General features: G+C 49.8%; 1 protein-coding gene across 1 annotated transcript in view; it reads left to right on the top strand.

Annotated features, from left to right (window-relative positions):
* Positions 1-27822, top strand: part of celf6 (CUGBP Elav-like family member 6) — a 232116-nt gene that overhangs the window by 9618 nt on the left and 194676 nt on the right. Inside the window, exon 2 of the mRNA XM_056279375.1 lies at positions 5292-5374. Within this exon, the coding sequence (XP_056135350.1) occupies positions 5292-5374 (83 nt within the window). The remainder of the gene's footprint in view (positions 1-5291; positions 5375-27822) is intronic.

The following is a 27822-nucleotide window of genomic DNA, read 5'->3' as shown; positions in this document are numbered from 1 at the left end:
GGGGATGCTGGAGCCTATCCCAGCAGTCATTGGGCGGCAGGCATGGAGACACCCTGGACAGGCCACCAGGCCATCACAGGGCCCACACACACATTCACATCTAGGGACAATTTAGTATGGCCGATCCACCTGTGACCTACATGTCTTTGGGCTGTGGGAGGAAACCGGAGGCCGGTATTTTTTTCCTAGGATGAATCCGGAAGGAAAGTGCCCGCCCTCAGGTGCTAGGATTGGCCAGATCTGCCTGTCAGTCAACTTTCTGGATTCATCCTAGGAAAAAAAATATCCGCTTACTGTACACACACAGCTAAGTAGGCACAGTTAGCTTGGTTGCAAAACAAACGTGGCTAATGGTCAGCAGTTAGCTAGCAAACGTGGCTAGGGTTAGGGTTAGGGTTGTTGCGCTCTCGCATCGGCCTTGACTGACAGGACGATCTGGCCAATCCTAGCTCCTGAGGGCGGGAACTTTCCGGATTTATCCTAGGGAAAAAATATTCGCTAATCGGAGCACACCCACGCAGAGAACATGCAAACTCCACACAGAAAACGACCCTCAAGGTTGCACTACCTCGGGGCTCGAACCCAGCACCTTCTTGCTGTGAGGCTACCGCGCTACCCACTGCTCCACCGTGCCGCCCAGACGACATATTGATATTTTTCTGCTGTGAGAAGTCTTTGCATGTTCATTGTTGTGATCTTAAAGTTTGGCAAGCACTAAATTCTAAGGTGCAGTTTGCAGACTGCATGCATTTGCAGAGAGAGAGGGGGGGGGGAGAGAGAGAGAGAGAGGGAGGGAGGGAGAGCGAGAGGGAGAGAGAAGCGTTGTGAGTGGCAGGGATAATGCATTTAAACGTATGGCTATTAGTCACCCAGATTTATCGCGAGTCAGAAGCAGCCCTAATCTGCCGCCCCGCGCCGCACGTCCATCCTAACAAGTCATCTTGTCTGGTATTTGTGTCTTGAAATCTTCATTTCCTTGTTTATCCGTCTTTCCTCGGGTAAATAAAATGCCAACCGGGTGAGATAACTCTGCTTTGCTCCAACGGGGTTTCATGTGTTCCGAGAGACCGAAAAACAAATGAAGAAGAGTCGTTATGTATATTTGATGAGCAGCGATTTGCAGATGGGTGCGTGCATATATGTTCTGCAAGGGTCCCCCTGCTGGGACGCTGCCCTTCACCTCCCCTCACCGGGCATCCCGCCTGCCTCCTCTCACGTTCGCTAAGTTGGTGAGTGTTGTTGTCTGTCCCACATCTTGCTCTCGAGTCGTTGTCTTCCCCCGGGCTCGAGGTGTCCCCTGAGCCCGCAGCGTATTGAATATGAAGCTTTCATAAAGTCCCTCCGATCCCCCCTCGGCCGTGAGGGCCGACCCGAGGCTTTCATGCGGCTGGCCTGAATTTTAAAGGCCACACTGCAAAAGAGATCCTGCTCTAACAAGTCGCTCAGCAGGACAAAGCCATCACCCAGTCTATGAATGTGTTTCTGTTGTTGACACAACTGAAAACAACAGCCGGTGGGACAACGTCAGTTATCTTAAATACAGTTGTGTCCTCCAAATATGCTCTTATAGATATATACATATACATATATACATATATATATACATATATATATATATACATATATACCCCGACTGCTCCAATATCATATCACTTCAGCATATTATTAAAATGAGTAAGGGGCATCCGAGTAGCGTAGCGGTCTATTCCGTTGCCTACCAGCACGGGGATCGTCGGTTCGAATCCCCGTGCTGCCTCCGGCTTCGTCGGGCGTCCCTACAGACACAATTATCCGTGTCTGCGGGTGGGAAGCCGGATGTGGGTATGTGTCCTGGTCGCTGCACTAGTGCCTCCTCTGGTCGGTCGGGGTGTCTGTTCAGGGGGGAACTGGGGGGGATAGCGTGATCCTCCCACGTGCTACGCCCCCCCCCCCCGGTGAAACTCCTCACTGTCAGGTGAAAAGAAGCGGCTGGCGACTCCACATGTATGGGAGGAGGCATGTGGTGGTCTGCAGCCCTCCCCGGATCGGCGGAGGGGGGTGGGGCAGCGTGGGGGTAATTGGATGGGTACATTTGGAGAGAAAAGAAGGGAGAGGAGGAGGGGGGGGATCAAAAAACCAAAACAAATATAATTTAATAGATAGTTGCACTTCTTCTATGAAATTAATAAAACAACAAACGAATCAATAACGCGACGAGCGTCGCGCAGCTGGGAGGCTGAACGATGCTCCGTCTCTCCGAACCGGGAAGAAGGAAAGGGAGCTCGCGCAGAAAACCTTTGAAAGTCACCAATTGGCAGGTTTCTTTTTTTTCTCTCTCTTTTTTCCCCCCATTTGTTTCTGAGAGGAGCAGGATTTGAAGATGCTTTTCCGGATTAAAGGATTTAATCAAGATTAGCGGCGAAGCGGAGGGTAAACACACCTAAACGCAGTTTACCTGCCTTTTCGTTTGCAAGACTATAGCTCGCTTAGCCGCCTCGTTCAGGCCTGACACAAATCCCGGTTGTGTAAATCCACAGCGCGCGTCACAGTAAACAGCGTCTAACAGGGAAAAGTGTACTTTAATGGGAAAAAAAATCCATGCATTAATGATGCTCACAGACTGGAGATAATAGATTGTGCATCTTTTGCCCGCGATATACCTGTTTTGTGTGCCATACGCTGCAGAGTTGCACGAGGAGGTCTCGTCCCACCGGCCCTCGCTCGCCGCTGCTGGGGTGGGAGGGCAGGCGGATGTTCCGAGTGGATGGAAAGTAAAGCGGGGTGGCTGATGGCTGTGTGTGGTAGTGACCCTCTTACAGAAGCCTCTGCCAGGACACGTCCCCCAGGAGGGCCCCTTGTTCATGTCTGGCTGTTTTGTAATGTCACTCAGGATGAGGAGCGCTTCCACCCCCCCCCCTCCGGGGCTCCCGAACTTTCTCTGCTTAGCTGTGTGGCGCTCTGTTTCATCAGTGTCGTTTAGGTGATTCTTCCTCTTGAGTAACTGCCTAGTTGTGGAGGTGGGTGAAGGTTGTCATGAAAGGGAGATCTCTTGGCTGGGAGCCCGGAGTGCATTGCTCTGTTTCGGGGGGGGGGGTTGATGGGTGCTATGTGCCGTGCGTGTGTGTGTGTGTGTGTGTGTGTGTGTGTGTGTGTGTGGGTGTGTGGGTGGGTGGGTGGGGGGAGTTGTGGGTTATGCGTGTGTGTGTGTGTGTCTCTCCTCCCATGGGGAGCCTTGGCAGCAGGTGTGACATGTAGTAATGGGAAATCATGCTGCACAGTGCAGAAACTCTTCCGAACAGGGTCACCCACTGTCGACTCTGCCAAGCGCGTAACAGAACAACAGTTCACCCTCTAATGAAAGCTGTCACATTTCTCTCGCTGCCAGGCCCGTTGATGCATATTCATACTATTTAGCCAGGATTTTCCAGGTTTGAGAAAAGCCTCCTGAGATAGGGGAGGTCACACCGTGGGGTTGCATGGCCACAGCTTTTTTAATTATTTCCAAACTGGCTAATTGGCTGTTTTATATTTAAATAAATAAATGAATAAAGTCCAGATGAATTTTTCTTGAGTTTGTTAGTGATGAAAGTGGTCATTTACTAAGCAGCGATATGCAGATTGCGGAATCATACTAAGTGCACGCTTTATAAACAAGCACCCGGAAGTCTGGGTAGCGTAGCGGTCTATTCCGTTGCCTACCAACGCGGAGATCGCCGGATCGAATCCCCGTGTTGCCTCCGTCTTGGTCGGGCGTCCCCACAGACACAATTGGCCGTGTCTGCGGGTGGGGAGCCGGATGTGGGTATGTGTCCTGGTCGCCTCGCTAGCACCTCCTCTGGTCGGTCGGGCCGCCTGTTCGGGGGGGGGGTGGATGGGGGGTAGCGTGATCCTTCTATGTGCTACATCCGCCTGGTGAAACTCCTCACTGTCAGGTGAAAAGAAGCGGCTGGCGACGACCACATGTATGGGAGGAGGCATGTGGTAGTCTGCAGCCCTCCCCGGATCGGCAGAGGGGGTGGAGCAGCTACCGGGATGGCTCGATAGGGGTAGTTGGCCGGATACAATTGGGGAAGAAAATCCACCCCCCCCCCAACAAAAAGAAAACCAAGCACTCAGCTAGGGGGGGCTTTTATACACAAGGCAGCCTCCTCTCTACATCCAGAATACAATATCAGTCTCTGTTTTGGGCTCCGAACCCACCACGCCATTATAGTTATTGCAGAAATATCTGGCCCCACATCTGGCCCCAGGCCCTCGAAGTATTTCACTGCCATTTTAATGCAAGGCATTTTTTTTTGGCAATAGCCAGTAAAAGTGCAGTTGGCTTTTTATCCCGGCCGTGCCTACAATTAGAATGAGAGAGGTTTTGCAGGGGAAAACTCCCAGGGTTCATTGGGAAAAGTACATCCATGAATTGTGGATGGGATGACACATGTCCGCTGCCAAAAGCCGTGAAACTTCCAACGCTGCCAACTGGAATGTAGTTCCTTATGCTGCTTTATGACTTTTTTACTTGGCTTTCATATTTAATGCTTTTTACTTCGCGGGTATTTACTTTGCCTCGCCATCCAGAGGAACTTACAGTGACAGCATCAGTAGAAGAAGAAGCCCCACTCTTCTTCTCCTGTCAACCCTCCCTCACTTTGGCCAAGACTTTTGCTGTGTTTTGCTTTCTACTCTTTGTTCCCTGCTATAAAGTACTTCAGCAGCAGCAGCCCCCCCCCCACACACACACACACACACACACACATATGCAAATAAGGCGTCCGGGTGGCGGAGCGGTCTATTCTGTTGCCTACCAACACGGGGATCGCCTGTTCGAATCCCCGTGTTACCTCCGGCTTGGTCGGGCGTCCCTACAGACACAATTGGCCGTGTCTGCGGGTGGGAAGCCGGATGTGGGTATGTGTCCTAGTCGCTGCACTAGCGCCTCCTTTGGTCGGTTAGGGCGCCTGTTCGGGGGGGATTGCGTGATCCTCCCACGTGCTACGTCCGCCTGGTGAAACTCCTCACTGTCAGGTGAAAAGAAGCAGCTGGCGACTTCACATGTATCGGAGGAGGCATGTGGTAGTCTGCAGCCCTTCCCGGATCGGCAGAGGGGGTGGAGCAGAGACCGGGGTGGCTCGGAAGAGTGGAGTAATTGGCCGGGTGCAATTGGGAGCAAAAGGGGACCCCCCCCGCCCACAGTAAAAAAGCAAATAAAACACTATCTCAGTTATTGTAGGAAAAGTGTGCATGCCTGTAGATACGTGTGGTGGTGCAGTGGTTGTCGGGTGGAGTGAATCTGTCTTTTTTTCTCCCTGCCATTTTAGGATGTGCCTTTCTAACATACTGTGCCAGAGAGTCAGCACTGAAGGCCCAGAGCGCCCTGCATGAACAGAAGACTCTGCCAGGGGTAAGTGCCCCGATCTGCCTTCTGTCATAGGCTAAGGCCCCTGGGTTACTTGTCTGGCACCAGAACATGCATTAACATAGGAATTATTATATCACACACATACACACACACACATACATGTACACACACATGCACACACACACACACACACACACACTTGAGACACAAGCAAACATGGATGCGCAAACACACATAGCCTCTCTGTCTCTCTGCCAACTTTCTCCCTCTTCAGCCTCCCATACACATCCACGCTTTCTGTCTCTCTCTCACACACACACACACACACACACACACACACATACACACACACACACACACACACACACACGCACACGTTCTCTCTGACACACAACATCTGATCAGAGCACTAATAAAAGTCCAGTATCAAACATACGCACAGAAAAACAAACTCTCGATCATTGAAACACACACACACACACACACACACACACACACACACACACACACACACACACACACACACACGCTTAGACAGCGTGATCAGCCCGTTTCACCTTGCAGTGTCTTATTACACTAATCAGCCAGGTGGAGAAATGTTGATATGAGCTTCTTCAGAACAAGTCTGTGCCATCCTTCTTCTGTCCTCTCACAATATGGCCGCCGCAGACGCTAATTGCCTCGAGGAATTCAACTCTCATTATCACATATAATCAAACAATACGCTTAAACACCCATTTTGCCATGTATATCACCATCTGGTGTTTTTCTTTCTTTTTTCTCATTTTTGTCCTTTGCCCCGTGGTATTGTTATTTATTTATTTATTTATTTATTTGTTTTTATTTATTTATTTTGTTGTTGTTGTTTACCAGTGGCACGCCACATTTTAAACGAAAAAAAAAGGACGCTTTCCTCAAATATCTGGGTATGCCAAGACCAGCCAAGTGATTCTAACATCGTGCAAGAGCAGACCCTTAATCTGGGAGGGATTTGAGCTTGTGTCTATCCGGGCTCGGTACGAAAGGTTTTTCGGCTCTTGTGTCGGGGGAGTTAAGGGTGTGATTGAATTATATCTGTGAGCCCCCCGAGTAGGTGAAGCACCTCTGAAACCCCCCACCCCCACCCCCACCTCCTCCCTTTGCAACCCTGCCATGTCTCAAGTTGCCCTCCCTGGGTTGGGGCCCTTAATCAGAGCCTTAGGGTATCCAGTTTAATCTCTGGGGAGGGGAAGTGAGAGAAAACGAGAGAGAGAGAGAGAGAGAGAGAGAGAGAGAGAGAGAGAGAGAGAGAGAGAGAGAGAGAGAGAGAGAGAGAGAGAGAGACTGCGAGAGGGAGGGAGGGAAGGAGGGAGAAAGCGACAAGAGGAGAGGAGGGAAAAGGGCGTAAGGAGGGAGAGAAAAGGGGGAGTAGTTAGAGAGTGAGAGGCGAGAGGGGTGATACTTCCGCACGCCGCGCGCGCTCGCGCGCGCGCCTCCTTAGCATTAGCGCTAATCAGCTGGTGGCGCTGCAGCGGAGACCTCGGCTAATTCGCTGAGCGTTAGCCACATCGGCGCACCGCCGCGACACAGACGCTGGGAGACGGGGGGGCGGGGGGGGGCTCCCCGCCTCGACGGGGGCCTCCCGCCGCTTCATAATGAGGTGATTGTCATGATGGTCCCGTGTAAGTGCTCTTGCTTTTATTGCCCCTTATGGAGGGACCTTCGTATTTGTCCTGAGACTAGAAAGGGGTTAATGGCATGTTCTATGGGGTTTGGGTAAACATTTCCTCCGAACAGCTCCCAGCATGGGGTCAGTCCTCCAATCCCCGGCAAGGCATGTCCTGCATGCAGAGGGCTAAAAGAGATGTCCTGTCCCCTCCCTCCCTCCCTCCTTCCCTCCGTGTGGAAATGTGCAAGTGGCGGCGAGTGTGTGAGAGTGTGTCTTCGTCTGTCTGTGTGTCTGTGTGTGTGTGCACATGTGGGAGAGAGAGAGAGAGAGAAAGAGAGAGATGCCACCTCTCGACAAGCCTCATTGTTAGTGTTGTCAGGGCCCGATGGTTTGAGATGCTCTACTGTATAATGCCGCCATCCCAGCCGGTGCCTCCTCCACCGCGTTGCCGGTCTGATAGTGCAGTCTGGCTGCAGCACGCTGTCTGTCAGACAAGCCGCTGTGCAGCCACCTTAAAATGAAGTATCTGGTTCCTCTGAGAAAGCTGCTTCTCGAAAAATATTGTCTCCTTCTCTTATATCAAGATGATATATGGGGGGGGGGCGTGGGGGGGCAGCCGTTCACATTAACGCATTCCACTGTAGGTAATTTAAGCCATTGGTTGAACAAATGATGACACTTTTACAATGGTAACATTTTTATAGATTGGGTCCTGCAATGTTTCAGAGATGGAATGATCAATTTTCGTGTAATGCTCCCCACTCCCCCCACTCCCCCCCCACCAGAATGGATGTATAGCATTTTGGAAATGAACCAGTCATGCGACCTTTGGAAAATAAAACATGTCAAGTCAAATGATTGAGGAGGCGGCGGGACTGAGCCGCACACCCCAGCTGGATGAATGAAGGCTGTCATGATGGCCGGTCCTTGGCTGTGATCCGCAACAGACAAAGCAGGGAGGCTCGTGCGACGTAGCCAAGGCTTGTTTTGGACCCCTACTGGTATATGTGTGTGTGTGTGTGCGTATGTGTGTGTGCGTGCGCGCGTGCGTGCGTGCGTGCAGAGGAGAGTTGCACGTATTGTTCAGGAAGTAAGGGAAGTGCCACGTTTCCATCTCTGGTGGCGGCTGCAGACGGGCTGGACCGGCTGGCTGCTCGGCTGGGCGAGAGAAAGGGGACGCAGACAAAGAAGCCGAGATAGAAAAGGAGGAAACGTTGGAGAGCAACAGATAGATAGGTAGAGAGGAACGCAAACAAAGACTTGGGGGGGGGGGTTGGAGACTGAGTCAGAGAGAGAGAGAGAGTGGTCGGGTGGAGTAGAGACAGGTGCAGAGAGACAGAGAGCAAAACACAGAGAGACGCGGACAGAGACCGAGAACGAGATTACAGAAGATGGAATAGGGAACTAAGCAAGTGGAGGTTACAGAAAGCCAGAGAACGGGGGGGGGAGAGAAAGAGAGAGCTAGAGAGAGAGGTGGAGGTGGGTGTGTGCTCTCAGCAGGACGACAGAAAGCGTCCCGTTCTCTCCACACCGACTGTGAACGTGAAATTCGCCACTGACACAATTCTGTTGTCTTTCGATGACGAAACCCCTCAGAACGCGCGCGCCACGTCTGAAGGGCCGCGAGGGAATCCCGCGCTGTCTGTTTTGGGTAAAGGGGGCTTTGTTTACACCCTTTTGATTAATTGCTTGTAAAGAGCATAATGAGCTCTGATGCATCAGATCCCATTGCTACAGTTTGTTCAGGAACTGTAATCCAAGATCCTGCCTCCCCCCTCTTGGTGAGTGTGTATGGGCGGTGTGTTCATATGCAGAGTCAGCATGTTCTCCCTTCCCCACGCAGGGCGGCAAGGCGTTGGGACAGGTCAGGTCATGCTCGTGCACGACTGAGTCCTCACTGGGTCCAGTTCACCCCCCGCGCTTTCATACTCACATATTCACATACTCACACATACTCACAACATACTCACACATACTCACACATACTCACACATACTCACAACATACTCACACATACTCACAACATACTCACACATACTCACAACATACTCACACATACTCACACATACTCACACATACTCACAACATACTCACACATACTCACACATATACTCACACATATACTCGCACATACTCACACATTCTCTCAGCTGCAGCTGAGAGAATCTGGTAAGCGATCAATGCGTGGGCGTCTGGGTGGCGTGGCGGTCAATTCCGTTGCCTACCAACACGGGGATCGCCAGTTCGAATCCCCAGCGTTACCTCCGGCTTGGTCAGGCGTCCCTGCATACACAACTGGCCGTGTCTGCAGGCCGGGTGTGGGTATGTGTCCTGGTCGCTGCACTAGCGCCTCCTCTAGTCCGGTCGGTCGGTCGGGGCGCCTGTTCGGGGGGGGGAGGGGGAACTGGGGGGAATAGCGTGATCCTCCCACGCGCTACATCCCCCTGGCGAAACTCCTCACTGTCAGGTGAAAAGAAGCGGCTGGCGACTCCACATGTATCGGAGGAGGCACGTGGTATTCTGCAGCCCTGCCGGATCAGCAGAGGGGGTGGAGCAGCGACCGGGGCGGCTTAAAAGAGCGGGGTAATTGGCCAAATTCGGTTGGGGAGAAAAAGGGGGAAAAATTACAAAAAGTAAAAAAACAAAAAGAAACAGAAAAGTATGCCGGCTATAAGTGGAAATGATGTCCTGTGACAGTCAAAACCTTGTGGGTCTTCACGCGCTGTCCTGTCTGGCAGTTGTGAGACTCCCGGCAACAAAACCAAACCCTAAAAGGTGTTAGCAAATACTTGTGGAGCAAGTCCGGTTTATATCAAAGTCCCCCGAACGTTTTTTTCACCTTCCGAATCGCCTACGCACACATGGCTCGTGTTGGAGCCCGTTGGACTCTCCGAATGAAACCTCCCCCTTTCGGGGCCGCACCACGCGCTCCTCTACGGCCAATCAGCTCTCGGCATACATACGTCACGAGCATGCTAATGAGGCGCTGCTCCAGCCCCAAAGCCTGATGAAGCCTTCTAGAACATGAAGATACTCCAATCCTTTGTCTTTCCCTCCCCCAAAAACCCCCACGCGCACGCGCACGCGCACGCGCACAGGCTCGCTCTGCTGCCTAATCATTCTGCCAACCTCTGTCTCGTTCCCACTTCCTTCCCCGGTTCCTTTCGGCTACCTCTCACATAAACCATCTTTTTGTCTCTTACCCTGTGTGTGTGTGTGTGTGTGTGTGTGTGTGTGTGTGTGTGTGTGTGTGTGTGTGTGTGTGTACGTGTGTGTGTGTACGTGTGTGTGTGTGTGTGTGTGTGTGTGTGTGTGTGTACGTGTGTGTGTGTATGGCACCACACTCTCCATACTTGACATGTCATCTGACACCGAGGTGTTTTGTAGAGACATCCAAATTTCTTGGGTTTCTGACCGGCAGTTTCAGCTGCACCTGACCCCTTTTACTGATAACGGGGCAGCCAAGCGCAACAGCCGAGAGGAGAGGAGAGGAGAAGAGAGGAGGGAAAAAAAGAGGAAAAGAAAGAAAAGCGAGGTTAGAGAAATAGTTCCCCACCTTTCATCTCGGGGGTGTTACTCCTCAAATTTGATAATTTGGGTAAGCTTGAAGGATTCTGCCGGGGTTGCAGCTCTGTTTCTCATCTCTCTCTCTCTCTCTCTCTCTCTCTCTCTCTCTCTCTCTCTCTCTCTCTCTCTCTCTCTCTCTCTCTCTCTCTCTCTCTCTCTCTCTCTCTCTCTCTCTCTCTCTCTCTCTCTCTCTCTCGCTTGAAATGTGTTATCTTCTCTTTTTAGTTGTTGTTGTTGTCGGCGAGTGAGAGGCGCAGAAAATTGACTTCAGCATATGTCACACAAAAATGGGTCTGAGGGCGATGCAATATCAGTATTGGGTGTCGCTAAGCACGCCGCCATGGACCAGTGCATCCGGGGGAGGGAGGGAGGGAGGGAAGGGGGGTGACACCTTCTCTCCATATCGCACCACAGATGCTGCCACTGCAGACCTGCCATATATCTTTGTCTCTATCTCGGTGTGCGCTGGGAAAAACAAACCAACGGGAGATATCTCCTGGCTATCATCTTTTTATTCATATTTCATAATTCAAATACTGCTTTTAGAAACAGCACGCTTGTAGGCAAAGACAGAAGACAACGGTTTTACCGAGCAGTCTGGATCATGTACCCTACTTTCTAACTCGGCTGTCTAGGTGGCGACAGACGTGGGCGCAAGTCCATGGATACTGGGACGGCATCCAGCGCTGTACCTGCGCCCCCATCCATAGGGTTAGTGGTTGTGTCAGGAAGGGCGTCCGGCCTAAAAATGTTGCCAACTCAATATGCGGATTGACAAGACCATACCGGATCGGTCGAGGCTCCATACCGGATCAGTCGAGGCTCCATACCGGATCGGCCGAGGCTCCATATCGGATCGGTCGAGGCTCCATACCGGATTGGTCGAAGCTCCATACCGGATCGGCCGAGGCTCCATACCGGATCTGTCAAGGCTCCATACCGGCTCGGTCAAGGTTCCATACCGGATCGGTAAAGGATCCATACCGGATCAGCCGAGGCTTCATACCGGATCGGTTGAGGCTCCATACCGGATCAGTCGAGGCCCGGGTTAACAACAGCCGCCATTGGTGCTGTGCCCTCACAGGGTACCCGCTGTGGCGACCCCTGAGAAACAGGGAATAAGCCGAGAGAAGAAGAAGAAGAATTAAACTAGACTTAGACAGACTTAAATGTGACTTTTCCTTGATTGGAAGCAGAGCCCACAGGATGCTATAGGGAGTGTGTGTGTGTGTGTGTGTGTGTGTGTGTGTGTGTGTGTGTGTGGGCATAGATTTGATCAGTCTCAGCCACATAACAAATTACTTTCACAAACAATCACATTTTGCCATACATTACACACAAGCACATGCACACACCCACACCCACACACACACACACATGCACGTGCATGCACTAACACACACACACACACAGAGACGTCTAGTCCCTGTGCTCTCTCCTTTTTATCAGTGAAACGATATAATTGATATATCCAGTGGCATAGGCCTTGCCAGAGTATTCCAGGTGGGGGTTGTGTGTGCAAGGTGCAGCGTCACCATGCTTTATCAGAGGACACGGCGAGCCTCTGTGCAGCGGCTTTACTCCTGGACAGGCACACTGCAGCTTAAACTAATTACTCGGGCCACACAGGGCCCTTACCCCTTCTTTTAAGGACAAATTGTGCTCTGTTGCTGGTCAATTTGTCCTCTGCGCTAGATTTGTCAACCTCCAGTGGCCACGAGCAGTTGCTATTATGAAGGTAAAAAAAAAAAAAAGTGCCCGGGCATCAGACGTGAGACCTCTGTTAAGGCCCACCCCCCCCTCCTCCCTCCTCCTCGCCTCACCATCAATTACGTCTATATCATTTTCTTTCTGCTGCCCGCTTTAGAGAAGAAATTAAAAAGGGCTATTGTTTTTCTTATCCCTCTGGTATGAAAGCGTTTAGTATGCTACTGCGCCGGGCACGGCCGTCCCGCTGATTAGGGAGTGAATGGAATCACAATCGAGGGATGCACTCGGCATTGTCTCCTATTACGTGGCTGGTAGCCCTGAATATTGTGCAGAAATTAATTTGGTTCCATCTGATGGGATTTTCAACCTTGGAGAGTGCAAAATGTTAATCCTAGCGGGCGGGCGGGCGGGCGAGCAAGGCAGGCCAACATCTTGGTGTGTGTTTCTTTCTTTCTTCTTCTTCTTCTTCTTCTTCTTTTTTTTTCCCCCTCCCCACCAACAGCTCTGGAGAGGATGCAAACACGGCTCGTCGTGAGACTGTCCTTAAACCGGCGTTAAAATGGCAAGCTGGAGGCACCGGGCAGATAAGAGGGGGAGATAGTGCTCTGTAAAGGCCATGGAGCAGGGGAGATGTGTACATAGGATGGAGAAAACTAAGCCCGGTTGTCCTCTCGATGTCAGACTTGTACGGCGGAGCGAGACACTTGAGTCCACGGATCCAGCTGGAATGACGGAAGAGGTAAAATAAGGTGAGCGGCTGAATGATCATCCAAAGTCAGACAACCGCAAGAAGCTGATCCCATGATGAGATATCCACAACTTAACAAAACCAAACAAAACAAATACCAAACAAACACCAAACAAACAACCAAGATCCCTACAAAATGCAGCATTTAGGGTTGGCAAGGCAGTTCCATGGTGAGAAAGACAATACCTTTTATGGAGCACCGTACCCCAAAATAACCAGATATAAAAAGGGTTTCTTTCCGCGGCCTGTCATTCAAATGAACACTTAACACTGTCAAATAAATCCAGCCATTTTGTATATACTGTACTGTACATTGTACGTATACTGGTACGCTCTGTCATGTCCATCTACCTGAGGCATGTATGTAAGTAACCTGCTAACATCTGTTTCAGCATCTGTGATATAGTCTCTGCACCACTGCACTTCATCACCTCCTACTCCACCTGTATAAGTCAATCCTTGTGTATACATCTGAAGATTGTTGTGTTGTAGTGTTATTCTATGTTAAGTACACTGAGAGAGAACCACAAAATTGGAGTCAAATTTTCATTTATGTGCAAACCTACATGGCCAGTGGGGCCTCCGGGTAGCGCAGCGGTCTATTCCGTTACCTACCGATACGGGGATCGCCGGTTCGAATCCCCATGTTACCTCCAGCTTGGTCGGTCATCTTTACAGACACAATTGGCCGTGTCTGTGGGTGGGAAGCCGGATGTGGGTATGTGTCCTGGTCGCTGCACTAGCGCCTCCTCTGGTCGGTTGGGGCACCTGTTCGAGGGGGAACTGGGGGGAATAGCGTGATCCTCCCACATGCTACATCCCCCTAGTGAAACTCCTCACTGTCAGGTGAAAAGAAGTGGCTGGCGACTCCACATGTATCGGAGGAGTCATGTGGTAGTCTGCAGCCCTCCCCCGGATCGGCATAGGGGGTGGAGCAGCGACCGGGACGGCTTGGAAAGAGTGGGGTAATTGGCCAAGTACAACGGTGGAGTCAAAAAAAGGGGGGGGCCTACATGGCCAGTAAACATGATTCTGGTTCTGAACTGGAGGATCACAGTTCACAGTTTCAACTCTCTGGGTCTAATTTGCGTTAACCTCAGTGAGACATTCAACCCCAACCAACCGAAACAAAATGAGTGAAAAAAGATTCAAGAACTTATCAAAGGGTGGACGTTAATATCCCGGATGATGAAACCCTCTGCAGACGGCGAGTCACTCGATTGAGGAAAATGGGGAATGATGAATGTCGGGTGAAGATTTTGGGAATGAGCGCATCGATTTGCAGTCAGAGTTACTGTTACTGGGTATGTTTCATTCTTGCATGCAAGAGGATTCACCCCAGCAACCCCCCTCCCCTCCCCCCCACACACATACACACTCTAGCTCTCCCTCAATGACAGGTGGAGCTGGACTCCACATGCCTTCCTGCACTAATTTATCCGCTTCTCTGGCTGTAATGAGGCAGAACTGGTGAATGTGGGGACAGCATTGTTAACATTGCTGCTTCGCTGGGGAAGTAGAGGAAAGCTGACAGTGAGTGCACCTCATGTCACTTAAATCCCCTCTCAACACAATCTGTTCTCCAACTACAACAAAATAATTTGATAATCAATTAGCTCTCTCTCCTTAGCTCACATTCTGCCCCCCCCCCCCCCAGTACTTCTATCCTCCCATGATCATGTCCTCTATGGCTGTAGTAATATAGCAATGGGACCAAGTCTCGTGACCTTTGCCCACCATGCTATCTGTTGCCTGGTCCAGCCATTATACTCATTGTGAAATCTTCCTGGGTAAGAGCCAAACCCCCTTCGGCACAAGGTGTAAAGAGAAGAAAAAGGATGGAAATGAGACACGAGATGCTGTCACACCACCAAAAGGCGGTGGTTTAGTATTTAGCTGCGCCCCTGTGTCTTTGCCGGGCTGCCTGCCAGCAACTGAGAATCCCTTATCCAATTAATTATAAAAAGTTTCTATCTGTGTCACTCTGTCTTGTTCTAAGAGATCAGCTGAGGGAGAAAAAAAGGAAAAGCGGAAAAGTATTTGTCGCAGGATTTCACACATATGATCAAAAATAGTGTGGGATCGCCTAATTGGGGCCAAATAGAGACCGGTTAAGCCATTTAGCCTGCAATTTGAGGAGATCAGGGGTAAACACTTTTCTTTACAGCTTTGCTCATCGGCCTTCCTTAAGAGAAATGTAGCTGTTAAAAGAGTCGTCTGTCAACTGAATGGAAGAGCAACGCTGGCGGTTAATTGGCTTAAGATACACAGCGGTGTTTGTCTGCCTTAACTAAGCTTGTGTAACCCCTGCTTATCCAGTTAATATCTTCTTAGCAGTGTGTTTTATTGTTGACCAGTTGCCAGAACCCCCCCCGCCCCAAACTTGAGGGTTAAGTGCCTTGCTCAAGGACACCTCACAGTGGCAGTTATTTTGGAAAAGGGAGCACATTGTTTTCTCACATTCCTCCTCAATGAGCTAGTCTCCTTGTTCACTGAGTTGTTAGTTTCCGTATCTAACCAAGTATCTAACCAACCATATCTAACCAAGTATCTAACCAACCATATCTAACCAAGTATCTAACCAACCGTATCTAACCAACCGTATCTAACCAAGTATCTAATCAACCATATCTAACCAACCGTATCTAACCAAGTATCTTTCCATATCTAACTAAGTATGAACAATTGGAAATCAAATCCTAATAGTCACGAATGGCTTTACTTTCCCCAGATTGTCCCTCCCTTTGTCTCCCCCTTACCTACATTACAGAAGCAAGCAAACAAACACAAAGTGTGCTTGTGTTACCCTGGGATTTACCACAGGTTAGTTCATTTTACGGCATCGGTATATTGGACAGACATATAGACAGACAGACAGACTGATACTATATAGTCCCAGATTCCATCAGAAATATTTAATTGACTTATTATAATGCATCTGCAAGCTGAGTGGGGTCCCTGCTCGCTGCACCTACAAGCTAGCATATGCAGCGCGTGGTGCTGTTATGGCCGTAGAGTTTGACAGGAGTCATAAAAGCACATTTTTGGCCGTTGTTGTGAAGCAGCTTCAAATTGGTATCGACTGTGTTGAGTTTTTGACTTCAGCGTGGGTCTCCCAACAGCCTTCAGTCAAAACACCCTCTTTTACATCTACCTTTCAGACATCAAGTTGAAATTTTACGGCTTGGACAGAACTCGAAGCGAGCCGACGAGACATGACCGGGATCCCACCGCCAGCGTCGGGCATGCGACCCGAAAAGTGTCGCGAGCGAAACTCACCAGTTACTTTACGTTAAACGAAGCTTCACGACACTGACGCTAACCCCCAGAGAAATGTAGCAAGCTAAGCTACAGCAGCATGGCAAGAGTAGTTTACTACATCGAAGCTATTTTTTTTTATATCGAAGCTTTTTTCTTTTTTTTTACACATTGAACCAACTTCATTCCAAGTCAGTGCTATCTCAGTGATCAATAAAACTGTCAGTCAGACAGATAGGCAGGCAAAAAACCCTCAGTTCAACTGTCTATTAAACAATAAGCTGTACTCTCTCCAAAACCAATTTGGCAAAAAAAACAAGCAAACGCACACACACAAAAAAGTGCTCCACATAAAAAAAGCAGGTGTCCAGTGTGTGTGTGTATTCCCCTGCAGCAGACAGGTCGCGGGCACTAGCCCAAGGATCGCTACGTGACGTCAGCGTCATCCGGAAGTGCTTCTGTTAGCTACAATTTTTTTTTTAGTTTTCCCCTTTTTTCTCCCCCAATTGTATCTGGGCAATGACCCCGCTCTTTTTGAGCAGTCCCGGTCGCTGCTCCACCCCCTCTGCCGATCCGGGGGGAGGGGTGTCCCGACCGACCAGAGGAGGTGCTAGTGCAGCGACTAGGACAAATACCCACATCCGACTTCCCACCCGCAGACACGGCCAATTGTGTCTGTAGGGACGCCCGACCAAGCCGGAGGTAACACAGGGACTCGAACCGGCGAGCCAAGTGTTGATAGGCAACGGAATAGACCTGTTAGCTACACATGTAGGGCCGTGTATGGCGGTTGCATCACTTACTGATCCTCAGTGCAAGTCCATGAATACTGGGATGGCATCCAGCACTCTATCTGTGCCCCCGTCCATAGGGTTGCTGGTTGTGTCAGGAAGGGCATCCGACGTAAAATTTTGCCAAATCGGTATGTGGACTGACAAGACCATACTGGATCGGTCGAGGCCCACATTAACAACGGCCAGCGTTGGTGCTGTGCCCTCACAGGGTCCTGATGGAAACTGTAAAATCTGCTGTGGCGACCTCTGAAAAACAGGGGGAAAAGCTGAAAGAAGAAGAAGTTTTATTTCAGACCGCAGCAGGAAGCTCCGCTGTGCTTGAGCTTCCGAGTTTTTTGTGAAAATGTAGCCACTCGATCAATAAAACAGCTTCGCTACAGAAAACAGCGATGCTACTGAGAAATGCAGTTAAACTAGTAATGTAACGAGGCTACTGCAAACCCCTGCCACTTTAATTCTCAGTAATCAATTTCTCTTAGTTCGAGAGTGTGAGAGTTACTTCCATCCATCCCTCCATTATCCAAGCCGCTTATCCTGCTCTCAGGGTCGCGGGGATGCTGGAGCCTATCCCAGCAGTCATTGGGCGGCAGGCGGGGAGACACCCTGGACAGGCAGCCAGGCCGTCACAGGGCGCGCACGCACACACACACACACACACACACACACACACACACACACACACACACACACACACACACACACACACACACACACACATATTCACAGCTAGGGACAATTTAATATGGCCGATGCACCTGACCTACATGTCTTTGGACTGTGGGAGGAAACCGGAGCACCTGGAGGAAACCCATGCAGACATGGGGAGAACATACAAACTCCACACAGAGGACGACCCGGGACGACCCCCAAAGTTGGACAACCCCGGGGCTCAAACCCAGGCCCTTCTTGCTGTGAGGCGACTACACTAACCACTGCGCCACCATGCTGTCTTGGGAGTTTCAGAAAAACAAGTAAAATGAAAGTTTCAGAGGCTTGGCCTCCGCCAAGCAGAAGCGTAAATCGTATTTAGACAGAGCATGGTCCCAAATCCAGCTGGTGTCCTAGTTAGTCTCCCCCTGCCTTTCCATGCCTACCCGCCTCTGCCTTCCCATTGTCCCTCCTCTCTCAGACAAGGATGCGTCATCGTGATTTGTGCATCTAATTAGCGGCAACACATGATTTCATGCACAACATCGTGTTTTTTTAGCAACATATGTCGATGCCACGTGTTGAAACAAAAAAATATGCTCTCCCTGACTCACTGAAAATTACAGCCCCTCTCTCTCCACTTCCTCTACATCCTCTTCCCTTTCCTTTCCCTCTTCTGCTTTGCCCTGCCTTACTCTTCCTGTCTTTTCCCCCCTACGCTGGCCCTGCCAGACTCTCTGCCGCAGCCTGCCGAGCAGGCCGGCAGCCCGCCTTTGCGATTCACAGCACACGCAGGCAATCAAGTAAAACATCAAGGCAATCTGCACGTATTTGCTCACAGAAAAAACAGAAGGGGGAAGAAAACAGGACACCGCCGAGTTTAGCAAAACATCGTGGGATAGCGTGGCTAGACTTACCCAACACAACAGCTAATCAGTCATTGACAACTGCCCCCCCCCCCCCCCGCCGCAAGAGGTGCACGGTTTGTGGAGACCCGTGCATACGTACATGAATACCGTCATGCGAAACACTCGCAGAAGTTGTCCACTATAGGGGTGCATGTGCACACACACACACACACACACACACACACACACACACACACACACACACACACACACACTTATACTTGTAAAACTATACTTGTGGGGCCCGCTCATTGACTCTCATTCATTGACAGCCCTTCCCTAAACCTTAACCCTAACCTTAACCATGCAAACTGCATGCCTAACCCTAACCATAACCTAACCCTAGCCCTTACCCCAACCTTAACATTAACCTAACCCTAGCCCTTACCCTAACCTTAACCTAACCTTAACCTAACCATAGCCCTTACCCTAACCTTAACCTAACCCTAGCCCTTACCCTAACCTTAACCTAACCTTAACCTAACCATAGCCCTTACCCTAACCTTAACCTAACCCTAGCCCTTACCCTAACCCTAACCCTAACCCTAACCCTAAATCCACAAAGAGCCACAAACTTGGACCGTTCCCTTTGAGGTTCCTCCCGGCCGCCCTATAGTCTCGGACTGCAATAGCGCCACCTACCACATTAGCCAATACATCGACCACTTCTTGGGCCCTCTCTCCACCCGACACCCCAGCTACATTAAAGACACATACCACTTCCTGGAAATCATCCGCTCCATGGCCGTCCCCGCCAACGCGTATTTATTCACAATTGACGTTGATAGCCTGTATACCAATATTAACACACAACTGGGTTTACAAGTCATCTCATCCGTTTTTTCTCGCAACCCGGACGACACACGACCGGATGCGGAAATCCTTCAACTCCTAGAGTTGTGCCTGAAAAACAACGACTTCCTATTCAATAATCAATATTATCTCCAGGTGACCGGGACGGCCATGGGCCAGAGATTCGCACCATCCTATGCCAACCTCTACATGAGTGAATGGGAGCGAGAGGCCTTGGACAAATGCCCCCTAAAACCCACCCTCTACCTTCGGTTTTTAGACGACATTTTCGGAATCTGGCCACACGACCTGGCACAATTCTCAGACTTTATCCACATTCTCAATAATCATCACCCCTCCATCAAAATCAAACACACCATAGAATCGGAACAAATCAACTTCCTGGACACCACAGTCTATTTCAGGCCACTCGACTCCACACAGAAAACACTCCAGACCAAAGTTTATTTCAAACCAACGGACACACACTCACTATTACACAAATATAGTTACCATCCAAGACACACGTTCAAAGGCATAGTCAAATCACAACTCATCCGTTTCCATCGCATTTGCTCAGACATCTCAGATTTCCACTCAGCCACCCACATTCTGTTCAAAAGCCTCCGTAAACGAGGCTACTCCAAACGCTTCCTCCGCACCATTAAAAGCAACACCTTGGCTCCTCCCGTTCCCATTCGCTCATCACCCCCCCATCGGCCCCAGCCCCCGCCAACCCAGGTTCCCAGATCCGAGCTGCCTCCACCCTCTTCCCCCTACCTGAACCAAGGCCGGGATCCTCTAAACCCCAGCCCTGACACCCCCTCCCACCCTTATCCTGATCTTAACCACCCCCAACCCCATCCTTATCCTAACCATAACCCTAACCATAACCCCAACCCTAACCATAACCCTAACCCAAACCCCAACCCTAACCCAACCCCAACCCTAATCCTAACCCTAAACTTAACCATGACCCTACCCCCGGTCCTTATCCTGAACCTAACTCTTCCCCCTTCCCCAATGAAGGCCTGCATCCCAACCCCCCTGTAGCGAGAGGCAGCTCGGGCCCACAACACACCGCCACAATTAGTTCACACCTCAACCCTACCCCGCCGCGGCACTTCATACCTCTCATCTCCACCTTTTCACACAAAATAACCGGTCTCCACCATGCCATAAAGAACAGTTTCTCCAGTCTACAGTCCCAGCACCCGGCTTTCCACAACAATAAAATCATATCCGCTTACAGAAAAAACAAGAGCCTCCACAACATACTGGTCAAATCACAATTCTCCGATCACAGACCCACACCCCAATTACAATATGCACACCACTACAGAAACAGAAAATACATCCACAACCCACACACCAACACAGCTATGCCCACCTTGGGCTCATTCTCCGTCAACACCACAAACGTCGTTTACATCATCACATGCACCCTCTGCGACAAACACTACATTGGGGAAACCCGACACTCGATACATACACGACTCTCACAACACATACACAACATCATGTTAGGCAAACTTCGTACCCCCCTAATCACACACTTCCAAACGCACCCCTCCTCCCACCTCATCATCTCTGGCCTTGAAAACAACGATCACTGGACCGTGGGGCAGAGGAAGAGAGCGGAAAAACAGTGGATCCACAAGCTCCGGACGACCGCACCGGGAGGCCTCAATGATGACGTTTAATTACGCCGGCCCCTGTTTGCTCATGTCCATGCATCCGCCAACAACCATCTTTATCCATTGGGGGGACTAGTTCAGACACCGTAGGCCAGTGCAAATAAAGTCAATTACCGACACCCCAAACCCCAACCCTAACCCAACCCTAACCCTAGCCCTTACCCTAACCCTAACCCTAACCCTAACCCTAAATCCACAAAGAGCCACAAACTTGGACCGTTCCCTTTGAGGTTCCTCCCGGCCGCCCTATAGTCTCGGACTGCAATAGCGCCACCTACCACATTAGCCAATACATCGACCACTTCTTGGGCCCTCTCTCCACCCGACACCCCAGCTACATTAAAGACACATACCACTTCCTGGAAATCATCCGCTCCATGGCCGTCCCCGCCAACGCGTATTTATTCACAATTGACGTTGATAGCCTGTATACCAATATTAACACACAACTGGGTTTACAAGTCATCTCATCCGTTTTTTCTCGCAACCCGGACGACACACGACCGGATGCGGAAATCCTTCAACTCCTAGAGTTGTGCCTGAAAAACAACGACTTCCTATTCAATAATCAATATTATCTCCAGGTGACCGGGACGGCCATGGGCCAGAGATTCGCACCATCCTATGCCAACCTCTACATGAGTGAATGGGAGCGAGAGGCCTTGGACAAATGCCCCCTAAAACCCACCCTCTACCTTCGGTTTTTAGACGACATTTTCGGAATCTGGCCACACGACCTGGCACAATTCTCAGACTTTATCCACATTCTCAATAATCATCACCCCTCCATCAAAATCAAACACACCATAGAATCGGAACAAATCAACTTCCTGGACACCACAGTCTATTTCAGGCCACTCGACTCCACACAGAAAACACTCCAGACCAAAGTTTATTTCAAACCAACGGACACACACTCACTATTACACAAATATAGTTACCATCCAAGACACACGTTCAAAGGCATAGTCAAATCACAACTCATCCGTTTCCATCGCATTTGCTCAGACATCTCAGATTTCCACTCAGCCACCCACATTCTGTTCAAAAGCCTCCGTAAACGAGGCTACTCCAAACGCTTCCTCCGCACCATTAAAAGCAACACCTTGGCTCCTCCCGTTCCCATTCGCTCATCACCCCCCCATCGGCCCCAGCCCCCGCCAACCCAGGTTCCCAGATCCGAGCTGCCTCCACCCTCTTCCCCCTACCTGAACCAAGGCCGGGATCCTCTAAACCCCAGCCCTGACACCCCCTCCCACCCTTATCCTGATCTTAACCACCCCCAACCCCATCCTTATCCTAACCATAACCCTAACCATAACCCCAACCCTAACCATAACCCTAACCCTAACACCAACCCTAACCATAACCCCAACCCTAATCCTAACCCTAAACTTAACCATGACCCTACCCCCGGTCCTTATCCTGAACCTAACTCTTCCCCCTTCCCCAATGAAGGCCTGCATCCCAACCCCCCTGTAGCGAGAGGCAGCTCGGGCCCACAACACACCGCCACAATTAGTTCACACCTCAACCCTACCCCGCCGCGGCACTTCATACCTCTCATCTCCACCTTTTCACACAAAATAACCGGTCTCCACCATGCCATAAAGAACAGTTTCTCCAGTCTACAGTCCCAGCACCCGGCTTTCCACAACAATAAAATCATATCCGCTTACAGAAAAAACAAGAGCCTCCACAACATACTGGTCAAATCACAATTCTCCGATCACAGACCCACACCCCAATTACAATATGCACACCACTACAGAAACAGAAAATACATCCACAACCCACACACCAACACAGCTATGCCCACCTTGGGCTCATTCTCCGTCAACACCACAAACGTCGTTTACATCATCACATGCACCCTCTGCGACAAACACTACATTGGGGAAACCCGACACTCGATACATACACGACTCTCACAACACATACACAACATCATGGTAGGCAAACTTCGTACCCCCCTAATCACACACTTCCAAACGCACCCCTCCTCCCACCTCATCATCTCTGGCCTTGAAAACAACGATCACTGGACCGTGGGGCAGAGGAAGAGAGCGGAAAAACAGTGGATCCACAAGCTCCGGACGACCGCACCGGGAGGCCTCAATGATGACGTTTAATTACGCCGGCCCCTGTTTGCTCATGTCCATGCATCCGCCAACAACCATCTTTATCCATTGGGGGGACTAGTTCAGACACCGTAGGCCAGTGCAAATAAAGTCAATTACCGACACCCCAAACCCCAACCCTAACCCAACCCTAACCCTAGACCTTAACCTAACCCTAGCCCTTAACCTAACCTTAACCTAACCCTAGCCTAACCCTAGTCCTTACCCCAACCTTAACCTAACCTTAACCTAACCCTAGCCCTTACCCTAACCTTAACCTAACCCTAGCCCTTACCCTAACCTTAACCTACCCCTAGCCCTTACCCTAACCTTAACCTAACCTCAACCTAACCCTAGCACTTACCCTAACCTTAACCTAACCCTAGCCCTTACCCTAACCTTAACCTAACCCTAGTCCTTACCCTAACCTTAACCTAACCCTAGCCCTTACCCTAACCTCAACCTAACCCTAGCCCTTACCCTAACCTTAACCTAACCCTAGCCCTTACCCTAACCTCAACCTAACCCTAGCCCTTACCCTAACCTTAACCTAACCCTAGCCCTTACCCTAGCCCTTACCCTAACCCTCATTCTAACCTTAACCCTAAAACCAAGTCCTAACCCTAAAATAGACCCTTTTACTTGTGGGGTCCGATAAAAGGGCCCCACAAGTGAGGTGGCACCATGTTTAACTACACTTGGGGGACTAAAGTTCCCCCCAAGTGTAGTTAAATGTGGTACACGTATGCATGTACACATACAAGTCCCAATATCATTACACACACACACACACACACACACACACACACACACACACACACACACACACACACACACACACACACACACACACACACACACACATGTGCTTTTGTACAAGCATGCATCCACACAAATATAGATACGTGTGTGTGTGTGTGTGTGTGTGTGTGTGTGCGCGCGCACGTGCTTGTGTGTGTGTGTGTGTGTGTGTGTGTGTGTTTAGCTATATAAATAGATCAGTCACCCATTTTCCAGTCGTCATGGACCCCTGACTTTCCCTGGGCCCCACTCTGAAAGCCAGCAGTGTGGTGAAACATGACTTACCTCCCTAACCTATTCCCTTGACAAGATTTGTGACTAAGGTTCTGCCTCCTGAAGTCTTGGGGCCAGACTGAGAGAGAGGGAGAGAGGGAGAGAGAGGGGGGAGGGTGAAGTGATGAGTCATCATGATAGAGACAGAGAGAGAGATAGGAGAGTCGTGCATAATTAACACCAGAGCATCACCAGGACAAACTCCTCCATCAGCGTGTCCAAAGGATTAACTACGCCACGCTCCCCTTATCTCACCCCTTCCGTTTAAGAAAGAAAATGACCTTGTGCTTGTTTACATGCTGATTAAAGACAGGGGTGGGGGGGAGAAGGAGAAAGAGAGAAAGTCAAACTGTTATCAGAAGAGTTTTTAAGCCAGAAAGTATTTTGGTCGAGCGCTCCCATCCCACCAGCATCAGCATCTTCCAGCGTGAGGGGGGATATGGACCACCTGGCAGACTCGGCCACTGTTGGGAGACAATAAAAAAAAACCCAAAAACCAAAACAACAACAACAACAACAACAGATAAACAAAAAAGCAGCTCCCACTCAACGAGTGGGCCTCCACAAAGGAGATATGGGTTTTGTGTGTGCAATATAATACAATCATGTGCGTGTGTGGGGGTGGTTGGATTCGTGAGTTTGCTCATGTTATTGCACTGGGACAGCTGCTGGTTCTGGGCGGCTGTCAGTCTGCAAGTGCGTGTGTGTGTGCGTGTGCGTGTGTGTGTGTGTGTGTTGGAATTGCTTGCAGGCGGCTATGTTTACACTTTCTGTGTGTTTAGATGCTGGTGTGTGCTCACATACACAAGATATTTGTGCTGGTTTGTGCGCAGGTCTGATGTGTGTGTGTGTGTGTGTGTGTGTGTGTGTGTGTGTGTGTGTGTGTGTGTGTGTGTGTGTGTGTGTGTGTGTGTGTGTGTGTGTGTGTGTGTGTGTGTGTGTGTGTGTGTATTTCGGGAGGGGTTCCTGGGATTTCTGTGCTGCTGCTGTGGCGGGGGAGTTATTGGTGCTGGGGCCGGGAGCTGGTAGCCACGTTTCCAGCTGTACACATCCACCTATCTCGTCATCTCTCCTGGAGCCCTGCACGGCTCTGCTGTCAGTGCACATCTAGCTCAGCCCTGTACCCCGGAGAAGCTTCGTCACCATCTCCAGCTCCGGCTCGCTTACATTGTCTTTGCTTATCTTCATCTCTTTTCTTCTCTTCCTCTTTTTATCCTTAGTTTCCCAACTGCCTTCCCTGCACTCGCGGTTTGTTGGGTTCGGTTGTTTGGCTTTCTTTCTTGATTGTCTTAATCTCCTACGGTTTTCTCCTCACCTTCCCTAAATGCCGATATCCCGCCTTCCTGCTTGTCCTCCTGTCTCCATGCTGATCCTACGCCTAGAGCAGAAGACAAAATATAACAGGCGGAGGAGGCTCAGGTATCCTCCCTGAATGATGGCTCCACTTGGTCATATTAGCTTCAAGCTGAAATCCACAAATTTAAAGGAACATAGAAGTGATGCAAAAAGAGCAGTTTATTAGCTTAATAGACCCTTTACTTTCAGCTGTAGGGTCGTGTGTGAACAGGTGATGTGTGTGTGTAGGGTTGTGGGTGAACATGTGATGTGTGTGTGTAGGGTCGTGTATGAACATGTGACATCTCAGCATTTTCTCTGCTTTCGACTCACTTATTTCAACCTATCTGGGACTCATTTGAGGGTTGTTGACGTCATGGAATTTGCACAATCTAATGAAGAATTAAAGAGACACTTCCACCAAATACATCTTTGCTGCACTTCGACGAGAGAATTTAGGATTTTTTGCATCTTTGAAATAAAAAAGAACAAAACATGCAAACATTCTAGAACACAAAAACTGTTACAAAATCAGATCTAAAAAAAAAGAGGAAGCCAAAATTGCAGCTTGAAATTAATGCAGCCAAGCATTTGAGGTTAATCTGATTCATCACATAATTTAAAGAAATAAACGCCAACTGCCGTGATGGAGAGAACCGAGAATACTGTTTATTCCATCACATAAAACAACCAACAAGGATGCACATGCTGTCTGTAAGCCACAAGAGAAACAAAAGAGAAACCCTGTGCAGGGCAGCTTGCTCTATACCATGGCCATGCATATAGCAAAAAAAAAAAAAAAATCAGAAAACTCAGTTGCATCGTCTTAGCTAACTAAAGCGTGGTGTCTGTGTATTTCTGCAGCAGTACGACCCAGGGCTCGTTTGAATAGAGCACAGTTGCCTTTTTTCCGGTGGCTGGACCTCTAGTTAACCCCCAGAATAATCATTATCTGCCAGTTCGAACACATATGTCTGCGCTCCGCCGACCCTACCTAACCCTACTTTTGTTCGCGAGCACTTACTATCTCTCACTGACCACTGGGTCATTGGGTTGTGTTGTTTTTACTGCTACCGAGATGCTAATGTCAATCATTATGTGATCGGCCCCCACATGTGGGCTTGGCGGAGGCTTTGGAGATAAGGGTTTTTCATTAAGTCCAGAAGACTCTACCCGTGTATACGTGACTAAGTGAGAAAGTTATCAGTAATTGGTAACCGACAGCACGATAGTCATGGACAGACAACAGACAACATAATGATAGATACAGATGGACAGACAGACAGACAGACAGACAGACAGACAGACAGACAGACAGACAGACAGACAGACAGATAGACAGACAGACAGAATAAATGACTGATTGATTGATTGACTGGAAATAGAAAGAACAAAAGAGAGTGAAAGAGAGACAAACAGACAGTCTAGGAGGGGAAGGCGGGAAGGGGGTACGCTGTGCCCATGCTTGTTTCTGTGCCATCTCGCCTTGCCACTGCAGAGAAGGACTCAGACGGTGTGCGATGTCGGAAATAGCACAAAAACTAACACCTCACCCCTTGCTTATTAATGCACAGTTCTCACAGCTGTCTGTTTCTCGCACACCACGCTCTCGCAAACAACCGAGCGCACAAACACAAAGAGCATACAACTCGGGTGCCGATGCACGAGGCCGCCGAGTACACAATGTAAGCAAGCACGGTTGTGTGGACATATCAGACCGCACACAGCATGCACACTTAATACCCGTCCACAGTGTATATATACATGCACGCTACACGGGCAGATCGATATTGCATTACTCCAGTGAGTTCTCTTGAGAAGTTACAGTGATGGGTACGGGGTGTAGGGATAACACCTCTCTCCTCTCTAAACAGCGGCAAGGCACAAAGGGGAGATCAGTGGAGACAGCCAGCCGGCCTCGCCTCCTCGCGGCTGTTGCTCTGAGACCTTATGCTGATCACTCGAACAGCCCTATGAATATATATTGTACACCGGTTTACCATGTGAAGTGTGAAAAGAGTGTGTCTGTGTGGGTTGGCGTGGGTATTTCTGCATCTCCCTCGGCAGAGTCACTGGTGTGTTTACAGGTTTGTACAGTGTGCGTTTGGGAGCGGTCGCACATAAATGAATGAATAGTTCTGTACCTGTATTAATCTGAGTGCGTAGGTGTGTGCGTCCGTGTGTGCACATG

This window comes from Lampris incognitus, chromosome 4 (assembly GCF_029633865.1).
Source record: "Lampris incognitus isolate fLamInc1 chromosome 4, fLamInc1.hap2, whole genome shotgun sequence".
Classification (NCBI taxonomy): Eukaryota; Metazoa; Chordata; class Actinopteri; order Lampriformes; family Lampridae; genus Lampris; species Lampris incognitus.
Note: the sequence above shows the minus strand (reverse complement) of the source record. Positions and strands in the feature narration are given on the sequence as shown.